Source organism: Neopsephotus bourkii, unplaced genomic scaffold (genome assembly GCF_033783945.1).
Source record: "Neopsephotus bourkii isolate Nb327-2 ecotype Australia unplaced genomic scaffold, CSIRO-AGI_Nbou_v1 NB_1060, whole genome shotgun sequence".
NCBI lineage: Eukaryota > Metazoa > Chordata > Aves > Psittaciformes > Psittacidae > Neopsephotus > Neopsephotus bourkii.
In genome coordinates this window covers 3,575,805-3,603,067 of record NW_026901548.1, presented here as the reverse complement: position 1 = coordinate 3,603,067, position 27,263 = coordinate 3,575,805, and the positions used below count along the sequence as shown (strand labels likewise).

General features: G+C 38.7%; 1 protein-coding gene across 2 annotated transcripts in view; it reads right to left on the bottom strand.

The window, feature by feature from the left end:
* Positions 1-2,298: 2,298 nt before the first annotated feature.
* TAF4 (TATA-box binding protein associated factor 4) overlaps positions 2,299-27,263 on the bottom strand; it is a 37,247-nt gene continuing 12,282 nt past the window's right edge. Inside the window, exons 3-16 of one of the 2 annotated variants that reach the window (XM_061361598.1) lie at positions 18,343-18,509; positions 17,699-17,818; positions 16,065-16,184; positions 15,609-15,731; positions 14,629-14,718; positions 13,671-13,922; positions 12,198-12,342; positions 11,717-11,831; positions 10,913-11,082; positions 10,349-10,479; positions 9,596-9,721; positions 7,827-7,883; positions 7,626-7,745; positions 2,299-3,838 (exon numbers count right to left, since the gene is read on the bottom strand). In XM_061361598.1, coding sequence (XP_061217582.1) covers positions 3,671-3,838; positions 7,626-7,745; positions 7,827-7,883; positions 9,596-9,721; positions 10,349-10,479; positions 10,913-11,082; positions 11,717-11,831; positions 12,198-12,342; positions 13,671-13,922; positions 14,629-14,718; positions 15,609-15,731; positions 16,065-16,184; positions 17,699-17,818; positions 18,343-18,509 — 1,904 coding nt within the window. In that variant the 3' untranslated portion in view covers positions 2,299-3,670. Of the gene's footprint in view, positions 3,839-7,625; positions 7,746-7,826; positions 7,884-9,595; positions 9,722-10,348; positions 10,480-10,909; positions 11,083-11,716; positions 11,832-12,197; positions 12,343-13,670; positions 13,923-14,628; positions 14,719-15,608; positions 15,732-16,064; positions 16,185-17,698; positions 17,819-18,342; positions 18,510-27,263 lie in introns of those variants that run through there. The other variant, XR_009726695.1, reaches the window with a different exon arrangement.

Here is a 27,263-nt window from a genome sequence, read left to right as displayed (position 1 = left end):
GCAGGAACAGAGCATGTTTTGGGGAGAAAACAAGCTTGGCCTTTTCCTCGTCTCCCTTTATACTGCATTTTAATACATTTAGGCAACCTGTGCTTGCCTAAAGCCCTGATGTGCAAAATCCCCTGCACAAGCACTGGAAGTGTGTAAGGAAAGGATCCCTCCCCGCTTGAACACACAGTGTAAGGGTTTGTAGCTCATGTGGACACATGGGTCTGCATCCACCCTCCAGAGCAGCATTAATGCTGACATTGCATTACAGCTGTGCCTATCTGAGCTGCCTTCTCACCCCTTACCCCAAAGGTTCAGGGCCTTCTTTGCAGATGGACAAATAACTGCAAACATAAGAAAATAGTTAAAACTATCACTGCATGACACTTATTATAGAATTCTGTGTCATTCAGACAACCTCAAAAAGATGGGGAAACTTCTTGGATCACATGAATCTTAATTACTATGAATTTGATGGCATTGATCAGAGCATTCATGCATCCCAGTATATATTTCAATAGCTTCCTTAAAAACTTATCTATTTAATTACATACCTGTGAAACTTGAAAAACAGGCTGAAATCAGAGTGCCTCATTGTACCTTATTTGTTCTATTGAATTTTTGTGCTAGCAAAAGAATTATAGTTGAGGAACATTACAGCATTATCCATCAAAGGGGTTAAAAATACAGTCAAGAGTTCTGTAAAACGGGGTTGAGAGCCTTTAGGTCACACACACACAAACACACACTGGTAAACTTACAAGTGAGAGAAGCAACCTGTGCCTGACACAGTGCTGAAAGGGCTGTAAGGAAAGGGATAATAAACCATCATAGACACACACGTGGAGTGAGCCTCCCTCTTGTGGCAGTCTTCAATGCGCTCACCTCCAGTTGTGAGGGTGCTAGAATGAATTTGCCTCACTGTTTGGACAAAGAGGATGAAAGTCAGCAACAGATGTGCCATGGATTTATCTCCCCAGTATATGCACATGAGGCAGTGCTCATTCCAGTACCAACTATGAAGTTATTAAGGGCCAATATCCCAGTCAAAAATTAGATGGATTTGAATTACTGGAGGGAGATGGATGCTGTCAGCTTTTCAGTCTAAATGCTTTTAAAAGCTGAGAAAAATTACATGAAGGGCTGATTATGCACTCAAAAATGTGTAATTTAAAACAAAACCAGGCGCTATGGTCTTACAGCTCTCTCCCAACTTTTATAGCCTGTCCAGCATATTTCTAAGCTACAAACTCTACAGAAGAGGGAGCACAAGGTACAGCACACCATGAAATAACTTGGATTGTTCAAACATGACTTACCCTCAGCTTCCTCCTGGAAGCAGCACCTGAAGGTCAATTTGTTGCCAGCTTACCTGCCACAGCTTTGTAGACTCTCTGCTTGGTCCTTGGATGGCCAATGGGGATTCACATTTAAACCAACACTTTCAACAGTTAAAGGAAGGCTCTGACAATGCTTTGTCCAAAAGTCAAAGTTGTTTCTTTCCACTTGAAACCATTACACAGTTTGGAAGACAGTTTGGGGTTTACAAACAATTTAAATCTTCAAGTAAGTAAGTGTCATACATGGTGTCAAGCGAGTCCATCACGTTATGGGCTAATCCATGGTCTCCTCATGCTGTCCAAGTCAGTGCCAATCAAAGCACCACTTCAATAGCAGTGATTGGTGCCTGTAGATGATAGATTTGTCTGTAAGTAATGATCAAACTAATATGATTTTCTGTTTAAGAGCAGGATTAGGCCCTCAACCACTGTGAATTATTATTTAAGTTACCCATGAGAGAAGGGATTAAAAAACCCAAACTAAAAGGTAAACATTCAGCACAGAGCATCATGAAAACACCTTCTTACATGGTCACATTAACAACCAAAACCAAGTCCCTGATTATATCCTTTCCTAGCTGTGCTCCAAAGTTTGTGGTTTATATCACACCTTCTTCTGAAGTCACTGTAGTTAACTGGTTGAGGGAGCAGACTCTGCCCTCAAGGAGAAGGTGTTTTATTAAACCTTCACTAAACAAACCCAAAATACTTTCAAGATCTCTTCAGAAACATAAAAATCAAATAAACGAAACCCATTAATCTTAGCCCAAGATCCCTCAGACAACAATAAAATGTCAAGATTCATAAAGTTACAATCCCCCAAACTGAGAAAACAATGTAATCTTCCTCCCCCCCCCCCCAAAGTGCATCCTTAGGAAACAGCATCCCCTCAGACAGACTAATCTTTTACTACACCAAGACAAATAAATCCAAGAGGAGAAAGATTTAGCGAGAAAAATACATTAGCAAATACAGATAAATTTGTTTTTAATAAAGGAGTTAATTTTCTTTCAATCCTATATAAAACAATAGCAATTAAAAACTTCATTTTTGAAAGTAAAATATTTACATATGAACAAGTAACTGTGCAAAATTTACATGAAAAAAAAATGGAAAGACAGGATTTCCTAAAAGACAAAATAAAAGGGGTGTAACAGTTGTCAGGTGTTGATAAAAATACTGATCAGCATTCAGTTTACACGCAAGAGAGTTAAATTCTACCATGAGAGTTCACACAAAGAAAGCCAAAGTATTTACAGTCATAAAAGTACTATCAATAGACAATTTAATACAATAACCTCTGAAAATATAAAGAACCAATTAGTATATTTGTAATAAAAAAATAGGTACAAAGAAGGGACTTTGCTCTGGACATCTTTAAAGTAGGCCCACAGCTTGCATACAGTCTTTTAGCAAAATAATTATAGTTTACATAGCCATTTTTATGTTATGTGCCAAAAATTATGTACAATTACTGACAAAATACACCAACCATTTTTCGACACTTGATTCACACTGAGAAACAGTCTTTTTGATGATTCCTCCCGACTTTGATTTTATTTAATCTAAGCTTTCACTTTAGCTAAAAAACACAGTGCAAGTAAAATATATTTATGCTGAAAAGGTTTCTCTTTTTTTCCTTTTTTTCCTTTTTTAACTTTACAGCTTTACAAACTATAGCAAATAAAAATGCATTTTTACAGATGCTGCTAAAACATTCAGAAGTAAACCCTCCTTTATGGGATTTCAGGGCCTCTAATAAGCAATAATGTGATTAAAATTGAGGTTATGTTTAAAATTAACTGTATATCCCTCTAGATTTTGAACATTTGGGGGGGAAAGATAAATATTCTTTAAAAAAAAAATCAGTTTGCTTTGCTAACTGACTGTTTCAAAAAACAAGCTAAATGAAATGAGGTCATCTGCTGTAGACATATGCCTATATAGTTGATTTAGTTGAATAAACTGAACTAAAATGCACAATTAATGTCGAAACTGCTACAGGGCTGACAAAGGGTAGCTAGTTATTTGCTAAACGATTCCATCAGTCTTTATATATGGCTTGTTTGGCAAGAAGGCCACTCAATCAAAGAGATGAGTTAAAATTTAATTGTCCTTTTATAGTCTCCACAGGCCTTGTAAGTATCCTCACTGTTACAGAAATGTATTTCTCTGATACTGAAGAGTTTATTTATAAACAGGAATATAAAACTGTTCCATGTAAAGAGGTGGTTGTTTTTTAAACAATATCCCGTTTGCTTGTTACAAAAAGGCGTAATTTGTAAATATATTAAAAAATGTCCTCAGGCGTCTCTCCGTCAAAAATACCTTGATCTTTTCCACTACTTAAGGAATGCTTTATATAGCAATAGTGAATGGCTTGTCTCTCGCTCATTTTCTAAACAAAATATGAGGTCCCTGAGGTTCACCCGCGTTATCCTTTGTCGCGTAAACTGTCTGGTTGTTCCGACTCCAGAGCCGCCTGGGACTGCTGCATTTGAACCAGATCCCTGCAAAGGAGAAGAACAGGTAAATGAGAACAGCAGTGACAGGACAAGGTAATGGCTTCAAACTTAAACAGGGAAAGTTCAGGTTAGACGTAAAGAAGCTCTTTACTGTGAGGGTGGTGAGGCACTGGAATGGGTTGCCCAGAGAAGCAGCAAAGTCTCCATCTCTGGCAGTGTTCAAGGCCAGGCTGGACAGAGCCTTGGGTGACATGGTCTGTTGCGAGGCATCCCTGCCCATGGCAGGGGGTTGGAACTGGATGATCTTAAGGTCCTTCCTAACCCAAATTCTATGATTCTACGATTCTACATCAGTACCCCCAGGTATTCCACAACTTTGCAGAGAAAACACACAAGGAAAGAACTAAGGGACTATGTATATGAAGCTACTACCAGATCAGAGATTTCTTTTTAATAGTTACAAACAATAGCTGAACAATCAGAAGCTTTCAGTAACATTAAATATAGACTCAAACAAAGCCAAACCCAAAGCACTGCTCTTATCTTTAGGAAGGCACTAGAGATAAGCAATCCAAACAACCAAAACAAACAACCAAAAAAGAGATAGCATTCTTCCCAATGCTGGCAGAAGGGTAGCCCTGGTGTTCTGAAGTGGGAAGCAGTCCTATCGCCTGGATCCTGTCTTGAATAACATACTAGATTCCACCTTGCTTTTCATGGTAGGGTGCCATGAGCTCTCCTTTCAGTGACAACAGTAGCCAAACTCAGGATTATATTAAGCAGCAGCTATCCTAGACACAGTCAGACAGTCTCTAATGATCTCTGAATTCGTTCTCTGTCATTCAGCCATCTCTGGTACACACTGGTAGTTTTCCACACAAAGGGGCAAGATAAGTAGTATATTATGATATTTGTCACTTAAAAAAATAATCTGGTATCTTTAGAGATACCCACATCCTTTCAGCTGTTTAGATGTGCACTGCCTAGTAATGGAGTTACAAAGCTCTGTTGGGCTAGCTCCAATGCATTTTCACTTGCAGAACACACACTCCCAATAGGATACACACGATTAACACAACTCTGCTTGCTATGCTTTCCTTTATACAAGCAAGGGATTCCTGGAGTGCTTTAAAGTCATCAGCCATTGGAATTGGCAGAACACTATCCAGTGACACGGTGCCTCTTCCATTGAAGACCTGGGTTTGATCACATCCCGTGCACTTGCACAGAAACACTTTTTGGTAGGAAGAGGGGTACAGTCCAGGAAGGACAGCCAAAGAGCAGCCTGGCTCAGAACAGCAGCACCCGTGCAGCAGTAAAGCGCAGGCACCAGCAGATGGCATGCAGAGACCGGGAAGCCGTCTTCCACCGCCGATTTTACAGTCGGGAATCTTTTTGGCAGTTGCCTGTTGCTGGTATCTTGCTCTTTCTATATTTATGTAAATAATGGTGTTCTGAGTTATCTGGAACAGGTTATACCTCTGTGGGTTAGCTAGGGATTCTTTTTTCCTCCAATTTCATTTACTAGAATAATGTTTTCTAAGGGAACTTTATGACACCAGAAGGTTCAAACACACTCCACTAGCATATAAAGATCTAAACTTGTCCTGGAAATTATATTCTTGTTCCATCATGCCACTAACACTAAAGTAAGACTTCTGTTTCTCTAGTAAGTTACCTCTTGAACCACCAGCATCAAGCCACTGAAATCCTGTATAGTTAGGAGGGTTTAAAGGCTGGATTTTCAAAGAGGTATTTTAAGGCACTTGTACAACTTAGGTGTCTGATTTCCATCAATTTCACTAGAAGTTAGTTAGAAGATGCAGGAGAACACTGGATGCTAACTAGATTTTCTCAAATACATACATATGGCTACTAAGAAGAAAGAATGGTTGGAAGGGGTTCTAAATTCTGGGGATTTAAATATTCTTTAGTAGAAGCCCAACCCTCATTTTATTATGTAGATTGTAATACTTTAGATGCAAAGATAAATAGTAGAAGTCTTTAAAGACACGGAACTATGCTGCTCCTGTAGGCATGGAATAAGTTAAGAACCTTTTTTGTAACCTTCAATAAAGTCACATGGACATAAACTGACAGCAACCTGTTCTGTTGGATTTTGAAACAAAACAGTTTACAATTACTACTTGAAGTGATTTTAAGGGCAATTAAGATTCAGCATTCCTAGACATCAAAAGCTTGCATTTACAAATCTGTGCCTAAGTAATGACAAACCTTATTTTCCACACTTCTTGTAATATGCCTTAACGACAAACTGTGTACAAATGGTGACAAGTGGAGCTCCGTTTATAAATGTCAAGCGACACAGCAGCAGAGGCACAGCTGTGAGCATCAGATCAAAAGCAGCTGGTTCTTAATTAAACAGACAAAATGGTGAGATTTCCAGGGAACCTGAAGTTATTTGGTTAACCAGCAAGTGATTAATCTGGGATAACTGAATTAGCCACATTTAGATGAAATACAACCAAGTGCTCACAGAGGATGTAAAAATACATTCCATAACTTAAGTGACATTAACAGACTATTAACTTTGCATGTGCAGAAGGAAGCAATGCCAACGTTAATGCTGCCCGAGATACTTCTGCATGTTCCTTGGAGATGATTTCATTTATATCCACATCTATCTTTGTAAAGTGCCATATACAGCAATTTTTATAATTTTAAGCCATAATTATAAACTTTTAACACAGCAATTCATCAACTTATTTTTTCATAAGTCTTATTATTAGTATCAAGCATTTTAATAAAATTTCAAAACTCAAAATTACTTTAGAAGATGCTCCAGAGAGGCCTGATTATTCTTTTTGTATTTGTTAATACAAATAACAGTTACTAGTATTGTTCTCTAACATTTCATATATCAAGCACAAGTAAATCATCTCTTCTACTAACTCAGTATAAACCAACGTGGATTCTTTTGAAACAAAAGGCTTTTCTACACTATAAATGCTTTAGCACTGAAAATTGGGAATGCCCAGGGAGTAATAATCAGAATTATTAAACTATTATTATCCTGATAATTGCTATCAGAATCAGGGAAAAAAATCCTCAAATTCTGAAGAGAGCTTTTGTCCCTATAAATGGCAAGTTTTAGAAGATTTTGGTCTTTTCAAACACTAGAGAAATCCCATATTTCTTCCATGCAGAAAGCAACCCTATAGCATTTCATGTTTAGTAACTTGTTTAGAAATACAGCACATAGTTTACCAGTGTACCCAAATTAACATTAAACTAATCAGATATTGAGCACAATGATATTTAGTCTACAGAGAAATTTTTAAAAGGCCAGATTGAACAGTAGAATATACAAAGGATGCAAAACCATCCTTATCAGATGGAACTGGTCAAACTGATCTGCTGTAGAGATACTAAAACTAAGGCAAATCAACAGCTAAAGAAAGAAATTAGCAAAGTTCCTATGACCTGAAGCTCCTGCTGTCAAATTTAGCAGCGACTCAATTCTACCATGCACCCACCTCAGCAGCATGAATTACTCTGCACTCCTATTTGAGTGGGTTGACTACAACAACAACAATCTCTTTCCAAAACTTATGGAAGTCCAAAACCAGCAGAGACCTGAGACAACAGAGATGGCTTTTCTAACATTCCTCCAATGCAGGAGGAATCAGGGAATGACAACTCGAATTCTATTACCCATACCACACACAGATGCCTGATCTTGGAGCAAGCAAATCTGAACACAAAATACACTTCTGCTGCTCAAAGCATCCACAACTAGGGGAAAAACTCTGAACAGAAAGGCTTTATAGAGGCTGACACAGCAAACCCAAAGATTACAATTGCACTGTACCTCTGCTCCTGATCCAGATCCCGGTGAATCTACTTTCCTTTTCTTCCTGGGACCAATGGCAGCTAATGCAGTCAAGTTGGCATCCCTCTGTCTCATCTGTGCTAGCTCTTGTTGCTGCATCTGTGTGTGCCAGAGAAAGTACGGTTAATTATTTTTCTCTCGATTCCCAAGATAAAAGTTCGTGTTAAGGTGAACACTCACCTCCTTGGCCTTCTGTTTCAATCTAAGCTGTTCTGGATCTTCTTGTCGAGATCGAGACTATGTTGACAAAGGATAGACATGGAATGGTTGGAGAAAAAGAAAGAAAAATTAATTTGGCTACAAAAGCAGTTAAAATTTTACAAAGCATACGAAAATTTTACTTAAATTAAAGCAGGAAGTGGAGAATACCTGTCACTGCCACAGAGGGCAACAGGGGAAAATGGCTTTTAGGAATTACAAGCAGTTTTGCTTTTCTTAGTTTCAGGTATCTATGTTTGAAAAAGCATCCCTTTTTCCAGCTTTGTTAAAAATAGTAAAGCAATAGGTAAGTATTTACATCTCAAAACCATGACAAGACATGAATTAGAGAGATTTCTGAATTGAAACACACACTCTGCATATGAAAGAAGGAATCAGACCTGTACTTTCTGGAAAAAATGCTCCCCTTGCTGTCTAATTATGCACTTACTAAGAACATATCTTTTTGCTACACCTACAGGTCAGACTCCTGTTTGAACAGGCTGCAGCTAACTGACCAACAGACCATTTACATTAGCAACTGCCCGTTTCGCTTCATTGTCTAACACTATTAACACGTGTTTGCCAATTACTACCTTTTTACTTAGTTGACACTGAATTTCAATTCTTTTAGTTTCTTGCCTTTTCCAAGAAGTTAAACAGAAAACAGGAAGACCTTCAAGACAGTCTCAAGTACTCTCACATAAGACTAACTATATTCAAACAAATCCTGACTGTTAAATCCATACATTCTTTAGACCAACTACACATTATATTATTTTAAATCAGTACTCAAGTTCCTTCAGAATATTAAGCTTTTCCTAATGATTAACCTATGCTTTTGTTAAATCCATACATTCTTTAGATCAACTACACATTATATTATTTTAAATCAGTACTCAAGTTCCTTCAGAGTATTAAGCTTTTCCTAATGATTAACCTATGCTTTCCCTCCTGCACTTTATATGCAGCAAACAGGATTATATGAATATGCAAAACAAATTCATGAGGAATTATGTCTCACCCCAGTCTTTTCTCTTCTGAAGTAAATGGATTTACTCTTTAATCTGACTTCACAGGTCACATTTCCTAGACCTTTAAATTGCTTTCCTTCTGAAGTCTATTTAGCATAGGGCTCAAAATCTGGATAGAGCATGCCAGCTCAGGTCTAACAGGAACCAGCTAAAATGAAGATGTTGGTTCACAACTTAAGTGACCATACTGGATCACAAACCCAACAGAACCCTTAGGCTGTTTTGTGAATTATTTCTAGAGTGCTTCTGCCCAGCTAAGTCATGTTCATCCTATATTCAGGTCACTGAGTAAAACCTCAAAGTCTAAAGCTTACATTTGTTCTTATGTTAACTGCTTCCTATTTATTTTATTTCTGTGACTTTTAAAGAAAAAAAATCTGGATTCCATTTCTGGTCTCCAAAATACCTGTAATGTCTCTATTCTATTTATGAGTACCATCAAGCTATAAAATCCATATTTTCCACAAAGCAAAGTGCAAGAACTAAGGTTTAAGACCTACTTGAATTTGGAACATGTAATAAGACTGGCAAAGAAGCTGTCTCACATGCTTTACCATGAAAAGCAGAACAGAGATCTAGCTAAAGAACATACTCATCAAGCTCCATCTTTGAAGATTAGTGTTCCCCTTCATTGCAAGCACTTCAGAATGAAAAGAAACTGCAGCTCTCAAGTCAAAACTGACACATTGCAAACATGTGTGAAATCCAAGCACTTGCCTTTGCTGCACGCATTAAAATTTCCCTTTCTTGTTCATCTTTACGCTGCTTTTCTATTTGATCAAGTTGTTCAAAGAACTTGAGCTGTGCCCGAACGTCACTCGCTTGTTCGTATCTTTCATCATCCTGAAAACATGGCAAAGATGTTTCTCATTACATTTCTTAAAGCTGTTAGCTTGTACTGTACTGTAGAACTTACTTACACATTTAAAGCTCAAATGTTCACTTTGTCCTCTTCAAGCAAATTGCAAGTGTGTATTTACACCAGTCAAACCAGCTAGGATTCTTAAAAGCATTTTGTTCTAGTCATGAATCATCAGATTTTGACTTCAAAACTAATATCATCACAGATTTAACTTCCTGAACGGATTTCACAGAGCTGTGTGGTTTCTTTAAACACTGTTCAGGCATTTGAATCCATTAAGAACACCCATCTGTCAGCAGTCTCTTGAGAAATTGAAGCAGCGCTGTTATCTGCCTGATTGTACAGTCACTCAGACTCAAAATTTTTGACATAATAAAGGGGAAGGGCACAGTTTCTCTGCATTTGATTTTAAAATATTTTGTACATGCAAGCTGAAGAGTTCTGGTAATCCATGTGTATAAATATCTTAATGTAAGATGAATCAGTTAAGAGAATAAACAACCTAAATTCAGAGAAAAAAATACCTGAGCTCGGTCATTACAGCAACATAATACTCTGCTGAATTTGTGCAACCTTGCCGTTTGCTTTGTGCAATCAAATACAGTTACCTTATAAGAAATATTCTTTTGTTGAGCAGTCTCTGATAATTTTTCCACGAGGTTTTGTAGTCTTTGTTGTGTAGCATGCGATACGTAGCTAACTACATCAGGATGGATTTCTGTTATGCCATGTTTTTTACCTGTGATCAGGACAGAAGTCAGTTGTAAAAACTTGTTTTACAATATAGCTAAACATGTGGCTAACCTCAGTCATGTTTCACTATTAATTCTAAACTAGTAAACAAAGATGATTGAAGTGTTTCTGGATTTATAAAAACAAATGTTATTTCTGTTATGCCTTCTCAGTTAAAACAGTGAGAATTTTTAACCAGGTCCAGGAATTTTGATGTTACATTGCCATCACTTTAGAAGTCACTGGTTTCTATTGTTTTGCTATCCCTTAACCATGTTCTACTTCCATAAGCTGAATGATTGTCTACAAGCATCAAAATACACAAAAGGTAACGACTCCAGCAACTCCAATCTACTCAAATTAACCTCTATAGAAAATGCCTTCAATCAAACTCAAGACTAATGAAATCTGTTTAATAAAGTTCAAGAGAAATAACATACCTATTTCTAATATCCTTCTTTGTAAAGGTGCTGGGAAAAGGAAGGTTTCATCTTTACAGGACCTTGTTAATGTGCCCACTAGTTCAGAGTTTGTTGCCAGTATCCGAGCACTTTCTTCTGACAGGTTGACTCCAGCCATTGATGCAACATCATTAATGTCATCGTCATCCCTTAAGAAACAAAAACTCATTATAATCATAACATCTAGTGCTTATCTACACCCACTTCTGCAATACCACAGCTGCATATGATGAATACCAATAAACCTGAATACTTTATCCCATTTTTCCGTTTTATCTGCTTTTATTACATAATAAATAAAGTTAACAATTTTATTCCAAAGAGCACTAGAAGTACGTCTACTTCCTAACTGTTCTCTCAATGTTTCTTATGTAATGTTTGAGCAACTTGAGAAGCACGAGGCCAGATAACTCACTACCACTAAATAGTAATAAACTGCACTCATCACTAAGATAGGCTGTGCATTTGGACAACCCAAGCAGAGCTGGGAGGAGTGAAGGAATGAATTCTACTTGCTTGTCCAGGCAGGAATTGTTTGTGAGGTTTGATATTTATCCTTATAATAGGTAATAGCTAAATACTATAACCAGCCTGGCACAAGTATACCCACAGCTGGTTGTTAAAGTCTTCAATAAAGTGGCAAACCTGCCCACTGAAAATCCAAATAGTTCTTGAGTGTTCACCCATCCCAGTCCAGCACCGCTGCAACACAGAGAAAGGTTCCCACTGAGTTGAGCAGGCTGCCCAGGCAGCACAAGCACAAATAGGCAGAGAGTTCCTCACCTAAAAGAGCCTCCCCCAGGTTCTTTCAGTTTATTCTTCTGAGCAGCAGCTAGTTGTGTCGAAACAGTGGCAATAGCTTTGTTTCCAGGTAATACTGCTGGTTTTACCACAGGTACTGCGAGAAGAAAGACAAGATTTGTACTCCATCAAACCTGTATCAGAGTTCAGATTTACAAGCTGGTCACAGTTAGCTATGGCAATAAATCTGGTGCAAAGACTTTGTCAGTAGTTTCTGTCAGCATTTTCACTCATCTAAAACAGGACCCTCCCACACAACTCTGGTTCCAAAACGATTTGTCTGTAGATGCTGCCTTCACAGATGTGTATCCCCAGCCACTATGGCACTGAGCTCTGAAGATTTTAGCAGCAGTACAACAGCCATCACACAGCTACAGGGCACTTAGGCACTGACATTCATAAACCAGTCTTCAGTGAATAGTATCAAATCTAGCATATACTACCGAGTATCTTAACCTCCTACCTGTCTGAAGTTGATTCAGTTGAATTTGAGGAGTAGTGAGCATAATACGACTATGTGGTTGCCGCAGTGCTACCATTGGTGTCTGTGTCAATGTTACCTGTGGAGGCCTTATCAACGCCCCTGCTTTTTGAGACTGTTGGATAACCTGCAAATAATTAATAAGGAAAAAGAATGGTAAGCCATCTGAGTAATAACTAAGGCTAATAATCAGGTGGTGTAAACAAACCTTAACAATCAGACTTGTGAGTCGTGAGCATCTGTTCATTGATCTAGAAACAGCGTGTTTTAAGGTACTGAAAAGTTTACCTAAATTATACCTTACAGGAAAACTAGTATTCCACTTTTTGTGATAGAAAAAAGAAATAAGTGGCCTATAAAAAAGAAAAATTTATAATCACAAAGGTCCAGTTAAAACTTTCTACATGTGGTTTCAGAGGCAAACTGGATCTGCCTGAACAAACCCTAGAACTAAGTGAGATAAAGATAATACAGCTGGCTCTACATATGCTGTTTTATCCAGAATCAGCATAAGTTGTAGCCCTGTAACCTTGTACTACTGGATTGTTAGGTTAGACGCTCAGGCAACTGTAGCCATACCACTTCTGAACCTGAACTCAGTTATAGCACAATGCTAGTCAGAGCAATTTATGCAAACTTGTCTTTTGACTCAACTAGTTTTCAGAAACTTACTTTCATACTACTGTAAAATAATCTACCAACACTGCCTATTTTGCAAGCTCCATCTCTATAAATATATGAAAAAGTAGCAAAAGAAATACCTGCAGAGTTAAAGGCCAAGCTATTTTGTAAATCCAGCACCAATGAACGTTCAGTTTTTATTCCCTTCCTCTGTTTCTAACCTCTTTCTATAATACCTAGGTTATAAAGGCAGCAAGAGCAATATAATCATTAGGTTTTCTCTCAAGGTAAGCAAAAAAATATTTGTGGATTGAAAAGATTTCTCCTTTTCTTTTTACATGAAACTTCTGGACAGAGCAGCTCAGATGAATGCTGAGCGCTCTATATGGAACACTGAAATACTAAGTAGCAAAAAGCACCTAGTAATTTAATAATGTATATTAATTAATACACATCCTAGACACTGCTTTGCTATGAGAAAGGTAAAAAGGTGCTGTACATTATACTGTTCTTATCTGGTTTATATTCAGGCCCGAGAAATTCTTTTCTCCTCTTCTGGGGTAATCTGTTGTTAGACTTACGGAATAGGAAATAAAGTGTCCTCTAGAACACTGCTCTCTCATGGATAGGCAATGATTGAGAGAATCTGCCAATATTTCATGCTAAAATAGGAAATAATATAGTACTTTAATTAAGAATGGATTTTAAATTAATCTTTTTTTTTCCTTGGCTTCTCTGATGAAGTTGAAGATCTCCGAGTTAAACCACCCATTTAAGGCGAACAAGTCACAAACCCCATGTGCAACAACAGATGATACACTGCAGCTCACATACCAGTGGTGCAGACTGCCCTTGTTTACTGACACCAACTTGTGTAGGTTGAGTTAGGCTGATGACAGGTTGTTGGAGAGTACTTGTTACAGTTGCAGTTGCCTTCCCTGCTGTGCGCTGAACTGAGGAGCTGAGCAGCACCGCTGCGGATGGAATCGTTGCTATCGTTGCTTGCGTTGTTGGCTGCTGCTGTTGGCTTTGTTGGATGAAAGCTGCAGAGTCTGGTGTTAACTGTCTCAAGGCAGGTAAACTCCTCTGAAAAGAGGAAAGGAAAGAATTTGCTTGAGTGTTTTAATCCTAAATTTTCATCCTCATTAAGAGTTCAAGGTTGAGCTAGCATTCAAGAACTTGCAAATATCAACGCACATCGAAAGCTATATCCCGTAATCATACATTAGTCCAGCAGAGTTATACTCTTACCATACAGTGCAGTTGTACTTCCCCCCATTTTCAGACTGTAAATGTCAAAGTAATGTTTATTCAAAAATGGGTCAAATTACCATAAAATTTATGACAAATGGGATTTATCAGTGAGAGGTGACATATTTCCTGTTCATCTTTCAAACAGCTATACAGCACAGGCAAAACAGTTAGAATTTGCCCAGAAGGTAGTTTCCTGTATCATTCAATCTTTCAGAACTAAAAAGAGGATAATAAATCAATTCACAGGTTTGGTGCTATGGGAAGAAACTGCTTATAAAAGTCATTTCTCAAAAGAGCTATGATGTGACACTACGGTAGAAATTACATTATTGACTGTGCCCATGAGCCATACTAACAAACTCTTGGAACCAAGAGACAGAAATATTTTTTAAGGGAGCAAAAGTCTAACCAGGCACTGCTTAAAACTTCCATTTACACCACTTTGGAATTCCATCTATACTGATAAAAGATGTGTTTGTGTTCACAGCTGCTGATACATAAGCACAAAACTATATAAAGACTAGTGAAGACAAATTACCTTCAGGAAAGGCACAAGGTAAGGTTGAGGTGAAGAATTAAGTTCTCTGTACAGCCTACTGGTGAAGTCTTCTGCTTCAATTTTTCCATCCTTCAAAGCAGAAAACCCAAATGAATGAACTTGTAGAAATTAACCTTTACAATATTCAACACACACAAAAAAAGACAAGACTTTATTGTAAATAAGTGGCTTTATTGGTAACTAAAACCAGTGAGGGACAATAGCTTTATGGTAATAACTATTCTTACTACAAATTTCAACCAGTAAGACCTACAGTCCCATCTTTCCTTTTCTCCTTCCTGTCTTCCAGTCAATTTTAAGAAACATCTCCAGTTGTCACCATTACAGGAATGTCTTATCCATAGATCAAAAGCCAGGTGGAACCGGCAAGAATACTTCACGTGACCTGCAATCAGCCAGCAATTGCTGTGGGCAACCCCATCTTTGATGTTCTCTTTTCCAGATCTACTATAGCTCCTCTATTTCAAATGGCTAAATGTGCCCACCAGGCACAAACTGGCCTTGTCTCCCACAAAAGGGAGATGTCTCTTGCAAAACCAAATGTATATCCCCGATGGGAAGACAGATTCCAAATGTTGGTCTTGTTTTACATGATAACCAGAGGTTGTCACATCTAGAACACACAGATCTACCTTGACTTAAAGGTTGCTAACAACTAGGCTAAGCTATACTAGTACTCATTCTATAAATACTAATTATGTCAAGTTTTTACATTAGCTTTGGATAATACTACTTTTTTTGTACAAGCTTGTGATTTCTTACACTCAGCTACTGCATTATACCATTTACATGACCCACACTACAATTTAACTCACATTCTCATGCATTAATAAGCAGTAATGTGTCATTTACAAGCTTAAAGGAAAACCTATGCATATATTTTAATGCAAAAGCAGCAAAGTTTCAATTTGGTTTCTCTCAAATACTGTTTCTTTCAGCGTTTAAAGAACTTTCCTTACCAGCAGGTTCTGCACCAATTCTTTCACGTTAGCTGCAGTCTCTGAAGACTGTTTTCCAGATGAGGCCAGTTTTATTAACGTGGACAGAAAGTTTTTACATTTCTTCACATTTTCCATAGTTTCCTGTTACAGGAGGAAAAGGAAACAGTCAGAGAAGGGAACAGAAACACTTTATAACCCCTGATCTGATTAGGTATTCTGACAAAGTCCTTCTCTAGTTCATAACTGCAGAGTATTATTTATAGATTTGTGTCCCCCACCGCTTCAGACAAAATCAGACTGAAATTATCATTTTGCTTCGTATATATATGCATTGTATGTTTTTTTATTATCAAAATTTAAGAAAATTATGATTCTTAATGAAGCCAGGAAACACCATGTATTTTATAAATGGCACATGCACATATGTATATGTGAATGAACAAAAGAAGACCCCAAATGCACTCAGTAACTTACTGTGGCCGCAGTGGAGGTTGCCGTCGTTCCTTGCACAGTTCTCTGAGGAGTTGCAGTTTGTACAGCTGTTGCTGTCCCCAACGTAGTTGTTTGTGCAGTACCACCCAGAACAATCTGAGGCTGCAGAGAATACAAACATAACAATCTGTTCCTTGGAACACACCAAGCGCTGTTTTCCTGAGCCATCAAACAGAAAACTGAGCCCCAGGACAGTAGAACACCTTTCACAGCTGCTATAAAAAGTTGTTACTCATCTTGCAGTGGAAAGAAAGAGCCACCAGATGGCACAAAACACTACACAGTGAAACTGAAATCCCAAAAGTTGATTAGAGCTCCACGATTTTTGGTTACTGAATAAAATGCAAAGTATTACCATGAACATACCCTCAGACACTGTGGTTTCAAACAATTAAAATGAGTACTAAGTTTCTGTGAATGCAATAGCTTTGTTTTAACCTGTTCCCTTACACACCAAAGGGAGGAATTTGTATAAAGAGCCCAAGAGACACAGCAGCTCAGGTCTTACCAAGATCTTTTTCATGAACAATGGGACAAAATGGTTTTCTACTTTTGTACACAGATCAGTAATTCAAAGTAGGAATAGCACTTTTAAAGAATCAACACTCCAACCAAGAGCTTTTCCATGCACACAGTTCATTCATGGACATCACCACAGTCTAATCACTAATGACAACCCTATCAGAGGGGCAGTGATTCTCAGCAAGCTAAAGTTAACTCAGAATTTTAACAACTCATTTGTAAACTTGCTCTTTCTATAAAGGTGCACAAGAAAAGAGGCTGCAGAGCTGCCAAAGCAAACTTGTGCTGGTATTTTGGGAGGCAGAAAAGGAAGCAAGGATTTGATCTGTCTCATTTACTGAAATCAGGATAAATGAAGCCCATGGTATGCTCATTACAGCACAAAATATGCAGATGGAATGATTTCCTTTTGTCCAATATAACAGCAGTGCAAATTAAGACAACTCAGGTAAATGAACTCTTAACTCTAGAAAGATCGCTGCCATAGGCAAAGGCGCTTTGAGGGGAAAAGGGTTAACTGGATGCACAGCAAAACCTGCATGTTTTAAATTAAAACTCTCTAATCCTGTCTACTCACAGGATGAAGAAAGCACAATGAAAACAATTAGGCGACAGCAATCATATTGAATCACTGTTGCCTGGAAGCCATGTGGAGAATTTCACACTTCTGCACTGTTTTAAACTTGCACCACTTGTGACTTGTGGCTACCAGTGCACTCTAGTTTGTAACTGTACGTTTTGCTGCACAATTCAGAGGACTACAGGGAATCAGTGTCACTTTCTTGAGGCAAAAAGCATAGTTATTTCATTTTAGTCATTTTTGTGATTATAGGAACTAATAACAGGACATCTTTAAATATGTATGCATATAGGCACAGTATGAAATAATAAATGGTAGTAATAAAAATGATTGTATATCTAAAAGATATAGTAAATTGAGATCTGCAAATGTTTTAGAAAGAGTAAGCCAGAAGATACTTGTTCCATGCACTTAGCAATTGTATTTCCTGTACTTCTGGCAGTCTCAAGCAGATTTTCAGCTAATCTTAACAACTGAGGTCTCTCATGGACACATTACTTCTCTACAAACTCACTTGCACAACTGGAGGACGCTGTAGCGTTGTTGTGGGTTGCACTGTTGTCTGAGCCTGAGACACTTGCTTGATAATGGTAGTTGGTGTCACTTGTCGTGCAATAATCGGCGTTCCTGGAGCCTGGAGAACAGATAAAAAAGCCAAACACATTAATTCCTATATTTAAGTCTAGTCTACCTTACCTAGCATTTTGTCTCTGGCTAGCTGCCATTATAACAGATACAAAAGAACACATCTGGACCACTATAAAACTGAGAGAACGATTTTTAGTCTTGAACTTCATACAACTATGATGATCTCAGTGTACATTTACCCATGTCCACTATTTTCTTTTATAGTCTTATAAAGAATAATGATTCTTTGGGGAAAAGAGTTGTACACATTAACCATATATGGTCTTGAATACTTTATATCAAGTGGTTTTGAACTTAATGCAATTCAGCTAGGTAGAAACAGTTTTGATGAATAACAGACAAACTGTAACAGGAACAAAATGCAATGCTTATGCCATGTGGAAAAGCCTGGATAGCACCAGTTTGATCAACGGTTTCTTCAAACCACTAACATCTTGCTTTCCTTTCTGGTGTATTCTTCACAGGAACAAAACCCTTACCATTCTTAACACTACCAATGACTGCACTGACCTGCACTGTGGATATCTGCACTGGAGGAGCACTGGTAGGTGTAGCAGGACGAGGAGTCATAGTATTCTGAGGCTGAGACTGGGCATGTGCCTGTGCTTGCATCTGTGCCAAGGCTTGTTGAGGGATCATCAGCAACTGCCCGTTCTCACTACGCACAAGGACCATGCCTGTTAATAAAGAAACTGGTCAAGAAACACACATCCTTCTCAAATATGAAAACCATCTTTTTGCAGCTTTTTTTATCCAAGTTGGATACATATGGAACTGATACAGTGTTAAAGGACTACCCAGGTAATAACAGGGATTTAGAATAAAAGCAAAATACCCAGCTGCATCATCATATTTTGTATAGAATAGCTTAATTACAGAAATACTCTATCTCGCTATGGTGCACATCAGAACACACAATGAGTCGTATTCACCCCAATCAAAAAATTCCACCTGACTGGAAGTTAAACTTAGCAACCATGTAAAAATCCTACCTCCTCTTTACTAAGTAGCTTGGTTTATGAAACACTGCAAATAGAGAAAAGTCTTCCCATTAGGCAAGATGCCCATTAGCCTGTCTTTAAAGGGAGGATATAATCAAACATAGGCTTCACCATAAACATGAACACAATTGTCTAAGTTCTAAATTAATTTCCCATAGCAAATTTAGTAATGAAAGCAGCTATAAAATCATAATCTCTCTCATGTGCATCTGCAACAGACTGCATCATGCCATGTTACACCCCAAAAGAGAAATAAAATGGAGAGAGAGAGAAATGAGGCAGTCATTCCCTGCTCAGTCACTCAGATCAATACCTTTAACCCCACTGGGTAGCTATAGAGAAGTAGATTTTAACAGGCAGATTTGCAGATGATAGCCTCTCTTTCTTGAAGGCACATGAAGTGTTTTCATCCGGCATGCCTCAGTGAGTCCATGAGAGACTCAGGATCTCATCAGCTCTGAAAAAGCCACTAAGGAAACTAACTGAGCACTTAAAATTAGCCTTTCTGAGCAACAAACTACAGGAGGAAACTTCACCATGGAAAATCAAGAGGCACTACTGGAATCAGACAGATTTTCTTAAGTGTTATTCAGTGCATAAAAAGCCCCAACAATACCTGGAGATCTGTTCTACGCCATCTCAGAGCATGACTACAAAAGAATCAAGATTTTATTTGCTTTCCTTTTCAGACGAAGAGCTGAAACATTTACAATGATGCCTTCAACAGTCTTTTTGGACTGTTTGAACATTAGCATTAAACTGCAAGAATTCACATACTGCTTTCTACACAAATGGGTTCAAAAGAAAATGAGATTACATTAGTTGATTCATCCCTAATTTCTTCCTTACAATCTCTACATTATCTCTTTTAATGAAGCAGTCACCCAGAGACACTGAAGTAGTTTATGTCACACCCCTGACTTTCCATTGGGATTCATTCAGAAGTGTTAAGGTGGGACCGTGATGTGCTATGAGCAAGTTATATCTAGAACAAATATTCTCAAACTGGTTTTCTGTAGGATAGGAGGAGTGGGGAAAGCTTATTTATAATCCTACAGACTGTAGAAATAAGTACCCTTAGTTTAGCTGTCAAGTCCAGAAAAAGCCCTTTTCCAAACCATTTCACAAAAGGTTTTTTCTCCTGTAACTTACATAGGGAGAAGCATTTTCATTAAAACAGCAGAGATGTACACCATACATCAACTGTGAATACAGAGCTTGATTCTCTCAGCTGCTCATCAGAACCATCACTACTTTCTCACTATCAGCCTCACACTATGGGGAGGGGGCTACTGACCAAAAGCAGATAAATTCAATAGTTTAAGGACTAGAAAGTGACCTGCTACTACATCCAGCTCATTCCTGCACAAACAGAACTTGGCATCTTCTTCTAGTAAGGAAACATAAAATCTTGGGAAATGAACTCACGTTACCCATCTTTGTCATCCCTCAGAATAATCAGCTGAAGAAGTTAAACACTGAATCAGTGGAAATCTTCAATATCATTAGAATTGAAAATATCAGTACAGTGGAAGTCTGATCAGAGGATCTGGTTTCAAGCCTGTGCCAAATATTAAGGCTTGTTGATTACCATATAGTTCCTAGCAACTGAAAAGGCCCAATGCCGCTATACATGCCTGTGCTTTCAGAAGCCCTTAAATGTCACAGAATTATACTGACATCCCATAAGAAACTTTTTCCTTAAAGTTCACCATTTTGGGGTTCCCGAGGATATTCTAGGACTAATGTACCATCCCAATTCTTCAGTGAGTTATATACTTTTTTCCTTCCAGAAGCAACAGAAGTGATGCTAACTCTAATTTGGGGTTTGGGGACAGATTGGATTGGATATAAGGAGGAAATTCTTTCCTGTTAGGGTGTTGAGGCACTGGAATTGGTTGCCCAGGGAGGTTGTGAATGCTCCATCCCTGGCGGTGTTCAAGGCCAGGTTGGATGAAGCCTTGGGTGAGATGGTCTAGTGTGAGGTGTCCCTGCCCATGGCAGGGGGCTTGGAACTGGATGATCTTAATGTCCTTTCCAACCCAAACTATTCTAGGATTCTATGACAGGGGGGTGTTTGGTTTTTAAACTTCACTCTCAGTGCAAAAGTAACCGAAATTACCTGAAAGAGCCAACCCAAAGCAGCTTACTTGTATATGAGAACCTTTATAGCATCAGGCACTGGCACACAGCTCTACACTACATGTTTAGTATCCAGCTCAATACAAGCACCAGGCTCACGAACGGGTCCACACTTCATGTCAGAGTCCTGCAACAGCACAAACACCCCTTGGAACACCACTACTGTCAGCGTGTTGTTTTGCTTGCCAAAACATGAATGGGAATAGGGAAAAAAGAATGGCTATAACCACAGAGTGCAGGTTGACTACCCCTGGAGTGCAAGCACAATGCCTGAACAATGAAACATTCTCCCCGAGCTACATGCAAAATTAGAACATGCCTACACATTAACATAGCACAACTGCTGAAACAGACAGTTGAAAAGCGTATTAATGGGAGCTTTAGAAAACATACCAAGAAAGTTCAATTTTTGGCAGCAGCCAGACAAAACAATCATTTGTAATTCAAACCCTGACTCCCAGCCCGAACCTGTGAGATTTGTAACTCTGGGAAGTCTGGTCCTTCCCTCAAGTATCAAGGTCTTAATAAAGAAGTAATTCTTCCAAAGCTACATTCATATGTGTCCCTATTTAAGTAGCTCTTTTATACTGCCTTCGTATTTGATACAGTGTTATTACCACTTTATACAGTTTCAAATACGTCTTTAAGATAGGGTTTGCCACTGATTCAAATTGCTGGGCACATTTAATGGGCAAACATAAAGACACAGCAGACTCGCCTCGCATAAGCCTTAAACCTGGTATGATGATAGATGTTCTACCTGCTTGAAATTCTACCTTGTTAATATATGGGGGATTTCAGAGAAGGTGTAAAAAAGATTATGAAGTTTGTTACTGAAATTCAGGTGCAGAAGTTCACCAGCAGACAGGTAGTTTTGACTCCACACTTCACACCTCTCCAGCCTTGCTGAGAGGTCTTTAATAAGGGAGATAGAGCTTCTCAGCTTCTCTCTCCCCAGCCCAACTACAGACTCTTTTCCAATCCAATTAGCTAAAAAAGAAACTCCCTAACCCAAAACTACACCCAAGCTGTATTAAGTGGATTTTTAGTGAAGTTCAGAGAGCTCAGTGGAGCTCACTCGATTAAGAATTAAAAAGAAAGTCTCATTTATTTCCCACTTCTAAACAAAGTCAATGTAGGACTGCCCCCTCTCTCCATGTAGGCCAGCCCCCTCTCTCCATCCATATATTATCCATCTCTCACTTAATTCATTCACTGCAATGGAAAAAAGAAGGGACTCACAGCCTTATGTGTAAAGAAAACCCAACCAATTCTTTCTCTTATAATCCAAAACTTGTATTTTAAATATTTAAATAGAGCATCATAACCTCAAACTCCAATGCAGAAGCGTGCAAATGCTCTATGAACCAGATCAGACGTGACTACAGGGTACCAGAACGCAGTTAGAATTGTACCAAGGTATTTCACTTCCCTAATTACATATGCTGCTGCATTTAAAGTACGGATGAGAAATACCTTTCTGTTTCAAGTTTACTATCCAGCTTTTTTGTTCCAGACACTGAAGAATTGTTACTTGAGACCAAAAAGCTATTAAGGATCATTGGAAACGTTCAATTACCAAGAGGTGACACTAAAACTTGGCCATTTTAAATCTCTCTCTGCCTTCTTTTTCCTCGAAGGTCTGATCTCGTGTACTCTAAAATCAAATTCACTATTAAAAATGCAAACATTCAAACATTCTTTCCAAGTCTCTCATTAAAAAACCTATTAAAATTAAAATTAATTATAATTTTTGTTAGAAGTTAGAGGCTTAAGAGAAACCGGAAAGATTCATATTGTAGTTTGAATTAAACGATTCATCACAGCTCCAAACAAAGGATTAACAAAATTGAGTTGGACTGCTCCTCATCCCAAAAAGATTTGTACAGTCATCTCACGTGCTCATGTTGTGGAGACCTTCCCGGATCTCTCCTGTTTTAGAGTGCTTGGATGGAAAAGTTCATTATTACATGATGGAGCTGCCTGATACTACATTGTGTCATCTTTACCTCTTGATGTTTGTATTTCCATTTGCTAGGGGCATTTCCATTCACAAAGTGTTGTTCTTTAGGGTGGGGTTTTTGTTTGTTGGCTGATTGGGGTTTTTTGGTTAATAAAACTTGTAAAATCATGCTCTGGAATAAAAAGTGTAGAACTCTGGCCATATGACGTGTCAGAAAAACAAAACCCAGGCTTTTTCCTAATGTTTTCCTCTTCCTTTTTTCTTGGCTTAGCAAAGACTAGAGAAAAAATAGAATTATCAGAATAATAAAAGAAGAAGAATATAACAGTATTTTGTAGCCTTTGCAGAGCATTCTGATTATCTTTGTAACTCCTGAGACATACAGCTTTCTTGGTATAGAAACCCAAAAGTGCCCTGTTTTGTTACCTGGTTTTGATGGTAAACCAAGAGTAATAGTATCTCTAGGGCTGGACACCCTGATGACAGAGTTAAAGCTTTCCACAGATACAGCAGACTTCTTCAGATTACTGTTCTGAGGAAACAGAGTCCAGCCACTTGTCATCCCTGACAAGCACACATAGTAGGAAGCCACTCAAACAGCAACATATCAACATGTCATCTTCTATCCTAATAATTGCTCCATTTCTCAGGGACTTGATTCATACAATACGTGACACACACTGGAAGGCTTCATCTACAGTTAGCAAGGACCAAGATTTTATGGTCCTTCCACCTATGAGGACCGTAAAAAAGAATCATAGAATCATAGAACAGTTAAGAGTTGGAAAGAACCTTAAGATCATTCAGTTCCTACCCCCCTGCCATGGGCAGGGACACCTTCCACTAAACCCTGCCACCCAAGGCTCTGTCCAACCTGGCCCTGAACACCACCAGGGATGGAGCATTCATAACTTGCCCATGCTTGTCACTGGGCATACCAGTAAGAATGGAACTCTTGCATCTGTGGAGTACAAAATAGACAGTATCCTACCCCGTCCCAAGTGACAACATCTCTCTGATAGATACTGAAGACCAGAAAGCTCAAGCTTACACTTTCTGTTCATTACCCACCATGTAGCTCAAGGTCTAATCCACAGAAATTCAAAGCTATCACTACGGAACCTAGATTTTTAATAAGTCCTCTTTTGTAGCAGCTGAGACATGACAGAAGACTTAATGAATGTATGATCCTGAAATCACATGGAGAATCCCTTTTCCAGTCTCCATAGGAAATTTTCTTCTTAAAGTAAAGAAGTAACTGAACTTCATTTCCAGAGAGAAACCAGTCAGGGTCAGAAAGAACTATTTGGCAGCAAAGAATCACCTTCAATACACACACGTTCAGAAAGAATGTCCAGACCTGAAAGAATGACTAAAGGACTGATGCTTCAGGTGTAGGAAATCAAAGTCCTTACAAACATCTCCAGAAAAGAGAGCTATTGATCAGAGAAGTCACTGACATCTGACGAATGTTCAAACCCTAACTAGGTTTTCCAGGGAAGTTCACTAAGAGGTTATCATAACGTCAAAGCTCTTTCTGCCTCAAGCTCTGAAGCATATATTCATTTGTGGCAAGATGCTGCAAATATCTGACACAACAAAAACCCTGACAGCAATCATGAGCTGTTGTGCCATATTAGCAGAAGAAAGCTTTACAATAATATCCCTTCTGTATCGTCAGAAGAGATCCTGTTGCCACAAAAAGGAAAGCAAGTGCGCGTAAGGTTATGCAAGTTGATATCATATACACCACAAAAGCCAGATAAAGCAAAAAGGATGAGTCAATGCTCTGTAGATGGGTGGATCAGGCTATACAGAGATGATGGAATGACAAAACCTTTATAAAAGGACAAAGTTTCTAAGATTTTGCCAATACAAAAAAGCTACACAGACAGCTAGAGAAAAGGATAACTGCCTTAACAAACCACAGGAAGAACTCTCAGCAGAAATGATGGCTATGATTGAGTCCCTTACTGCAGAAAAGGAAATGATAACCTGGTCCAACAATCTCCATTCCTCCTCATCTGATAACTGACCTGCCTGGAAAAGTTCTCACTCTATTGAAAGGGAAAGGAAGAACCTCTCAAAGTACCAGTCCACTGCAGCTCCATGAAAATCTGGGCAATCAAGGGAATCCTGCTTTTAGCAGATTTAGAATCACTCAGGTCAAAGAGCAGCACCTGTAACCAACCAGCAGACATGTAGGACAACCTGTACATCAACTCATCAGAAACAGTTACAAGTCAAGAGGAACAACACAGAACTTTTTAAATTGTACCAAAGCTGTGGATTATATGTTACTGAATACATTACTTTGTATCTGATGAGAGACTTGCACCACCAGGTCAGATGCGCTAAGTTTGGATGCTTAGAACCTTTGGTGATCTGCGCTGCACAGCAAATCCAGGCAAAAACCCCAAAATACATTTCCTTTAACCTTCTTGCCAAAGTCTTTGACACTGTCAGCGATCCTGGCTCTTGAGTTTCATGAACAAATGTGTTTTGTTTGTGACTTCTAGAAAGGTGTCATAGCTCCACAAGGATAACCTTAGCACTTACAGAGAAGTCTACATAGTGCAGGCATCAGCTCCTACACACCAACTAGCTGAAAACGAGCCCATGACTATGCACGACTTCACCTGCTCCAGAAGTGCCTGTCCTGCTGGTGAGGTCAGCCTCTGCTAACATGAGTAGCAGATACGTCCCATGCCAAGTTGCAGGTCTACAGGCCCTAAACCTGGCAGCAGTTGTTGAGCTGTCCAGCACCCTGGAGTGACCTGAGGCACTGTGCCAGATTCCCTCACATCTTGTTTCAGAGCAATGGGCACCCTAAAGCAAGGAACACAAGGATTTGCACACAGTGGTCCTGAGAGCACACAGTGCACACTATGCCCAACACATCTTACAGGTGCCTGTTGAACATTCAGCACCTGCGGAGCTTAGGGTGAGCTAAACTTGGCATGAAAAAACATGACTGTCAGGTGTTGCTTCAGAGCATCTCCAGTAAAAACCACTTGGAGACTCTCCAGATAGGCACTACATGTTACACCACAGTGAAGACTGGTGCAGCACAGAGTTTTGGACAAGAACTTACTACAGAGCTGCAAAAGCACATCAGTCCTTGCACTTTCCAACTTGTGTCACTCTGGAATAAAAACAAGTATTACCCAGATACAATGCCTAAAAGTTTTGGTACAGCATTAGTTTACTACAGCACTCCCTTTGCCTGTCCTCGCTCTCTCCACAAGCCTGATCTGCACACACACAAATCACAACTAACAGTTATGGAATGTGAAACACTAATTCTTGAACAGCTGATTTATGATTATTGTGAGCACAGATGAATGATAAGTCCCCAAAATCATCAAGAATCCTGACTGCAGCACACAGCAGATGTATTTTGTACAGACCAAACACACAACTTCACATGATGAAAACTGCCTTTGTTTTTTTTCCTCCTAAGGAGTCCAAGAAACTGAAAGCTTCATTAAGCTTTTGCTTACTCTTACTATGCAATAATTCAGTTTCAAACTACAGAATTCAACTATACAAAAAGCAAAGAAGTGAATCACTGGTAAAGTATTCCTTCACAAGTTTTTTAATAATATAGTTAAAGGAACAATGTCGTGCTGGAGTGCCAAAAAAGCCGCTGTTTTTAACTGATCCCATATGGAAAAAATCTTACCTGCTCATTGAAAAGGTGTGTAAGAAGTGCTCTGGGAAATATGTCATTTTATATGGCAACAATTGATAAACACTTCAACAACAATGTGATCTGAAACCATTCTGACTTTTCTGGAAAGCTGGATTCCTTGAAAGTGTGTGTTAACATTCCTTGCTAGTCAAGCATACAAAGCCAAAACACTAGCGTGCTCTGTCAGACTGGAGCCCAGTCACCACACAAAGCTCTCTTTGGTCTGCTGCAGAAAGAACTGAGAAAAACGCTATCAAGAGCTAAACCTTAGTTATTGATCTCAAAGTGATTCAGATTCAGCTCTACCATTAACGTCAACATACTTACATCAAACAACGCAATTATATCAAAATCAGCTTTGGTTTTGAGAAAGGATGACATGTCACTGATCCTTTTGATCTATTATTCTAAACAGGAGATTTTAAAACTCAACTAGTCTTCATTTCTGGCAAGCAGTTTGTCTATACTAAGGTATATCAACATTAGTGCTGTTCAAGCACCTGAAGAAACAGGAATGGGCAAGCTACTCTGCATTTATGACAGTCCGCACACAACACCTAATGAGGAGTAATGCATTAGATCCACATTATCTTCCTTCAAAAAACAACACCCTAAAATAAGAAAGTACACG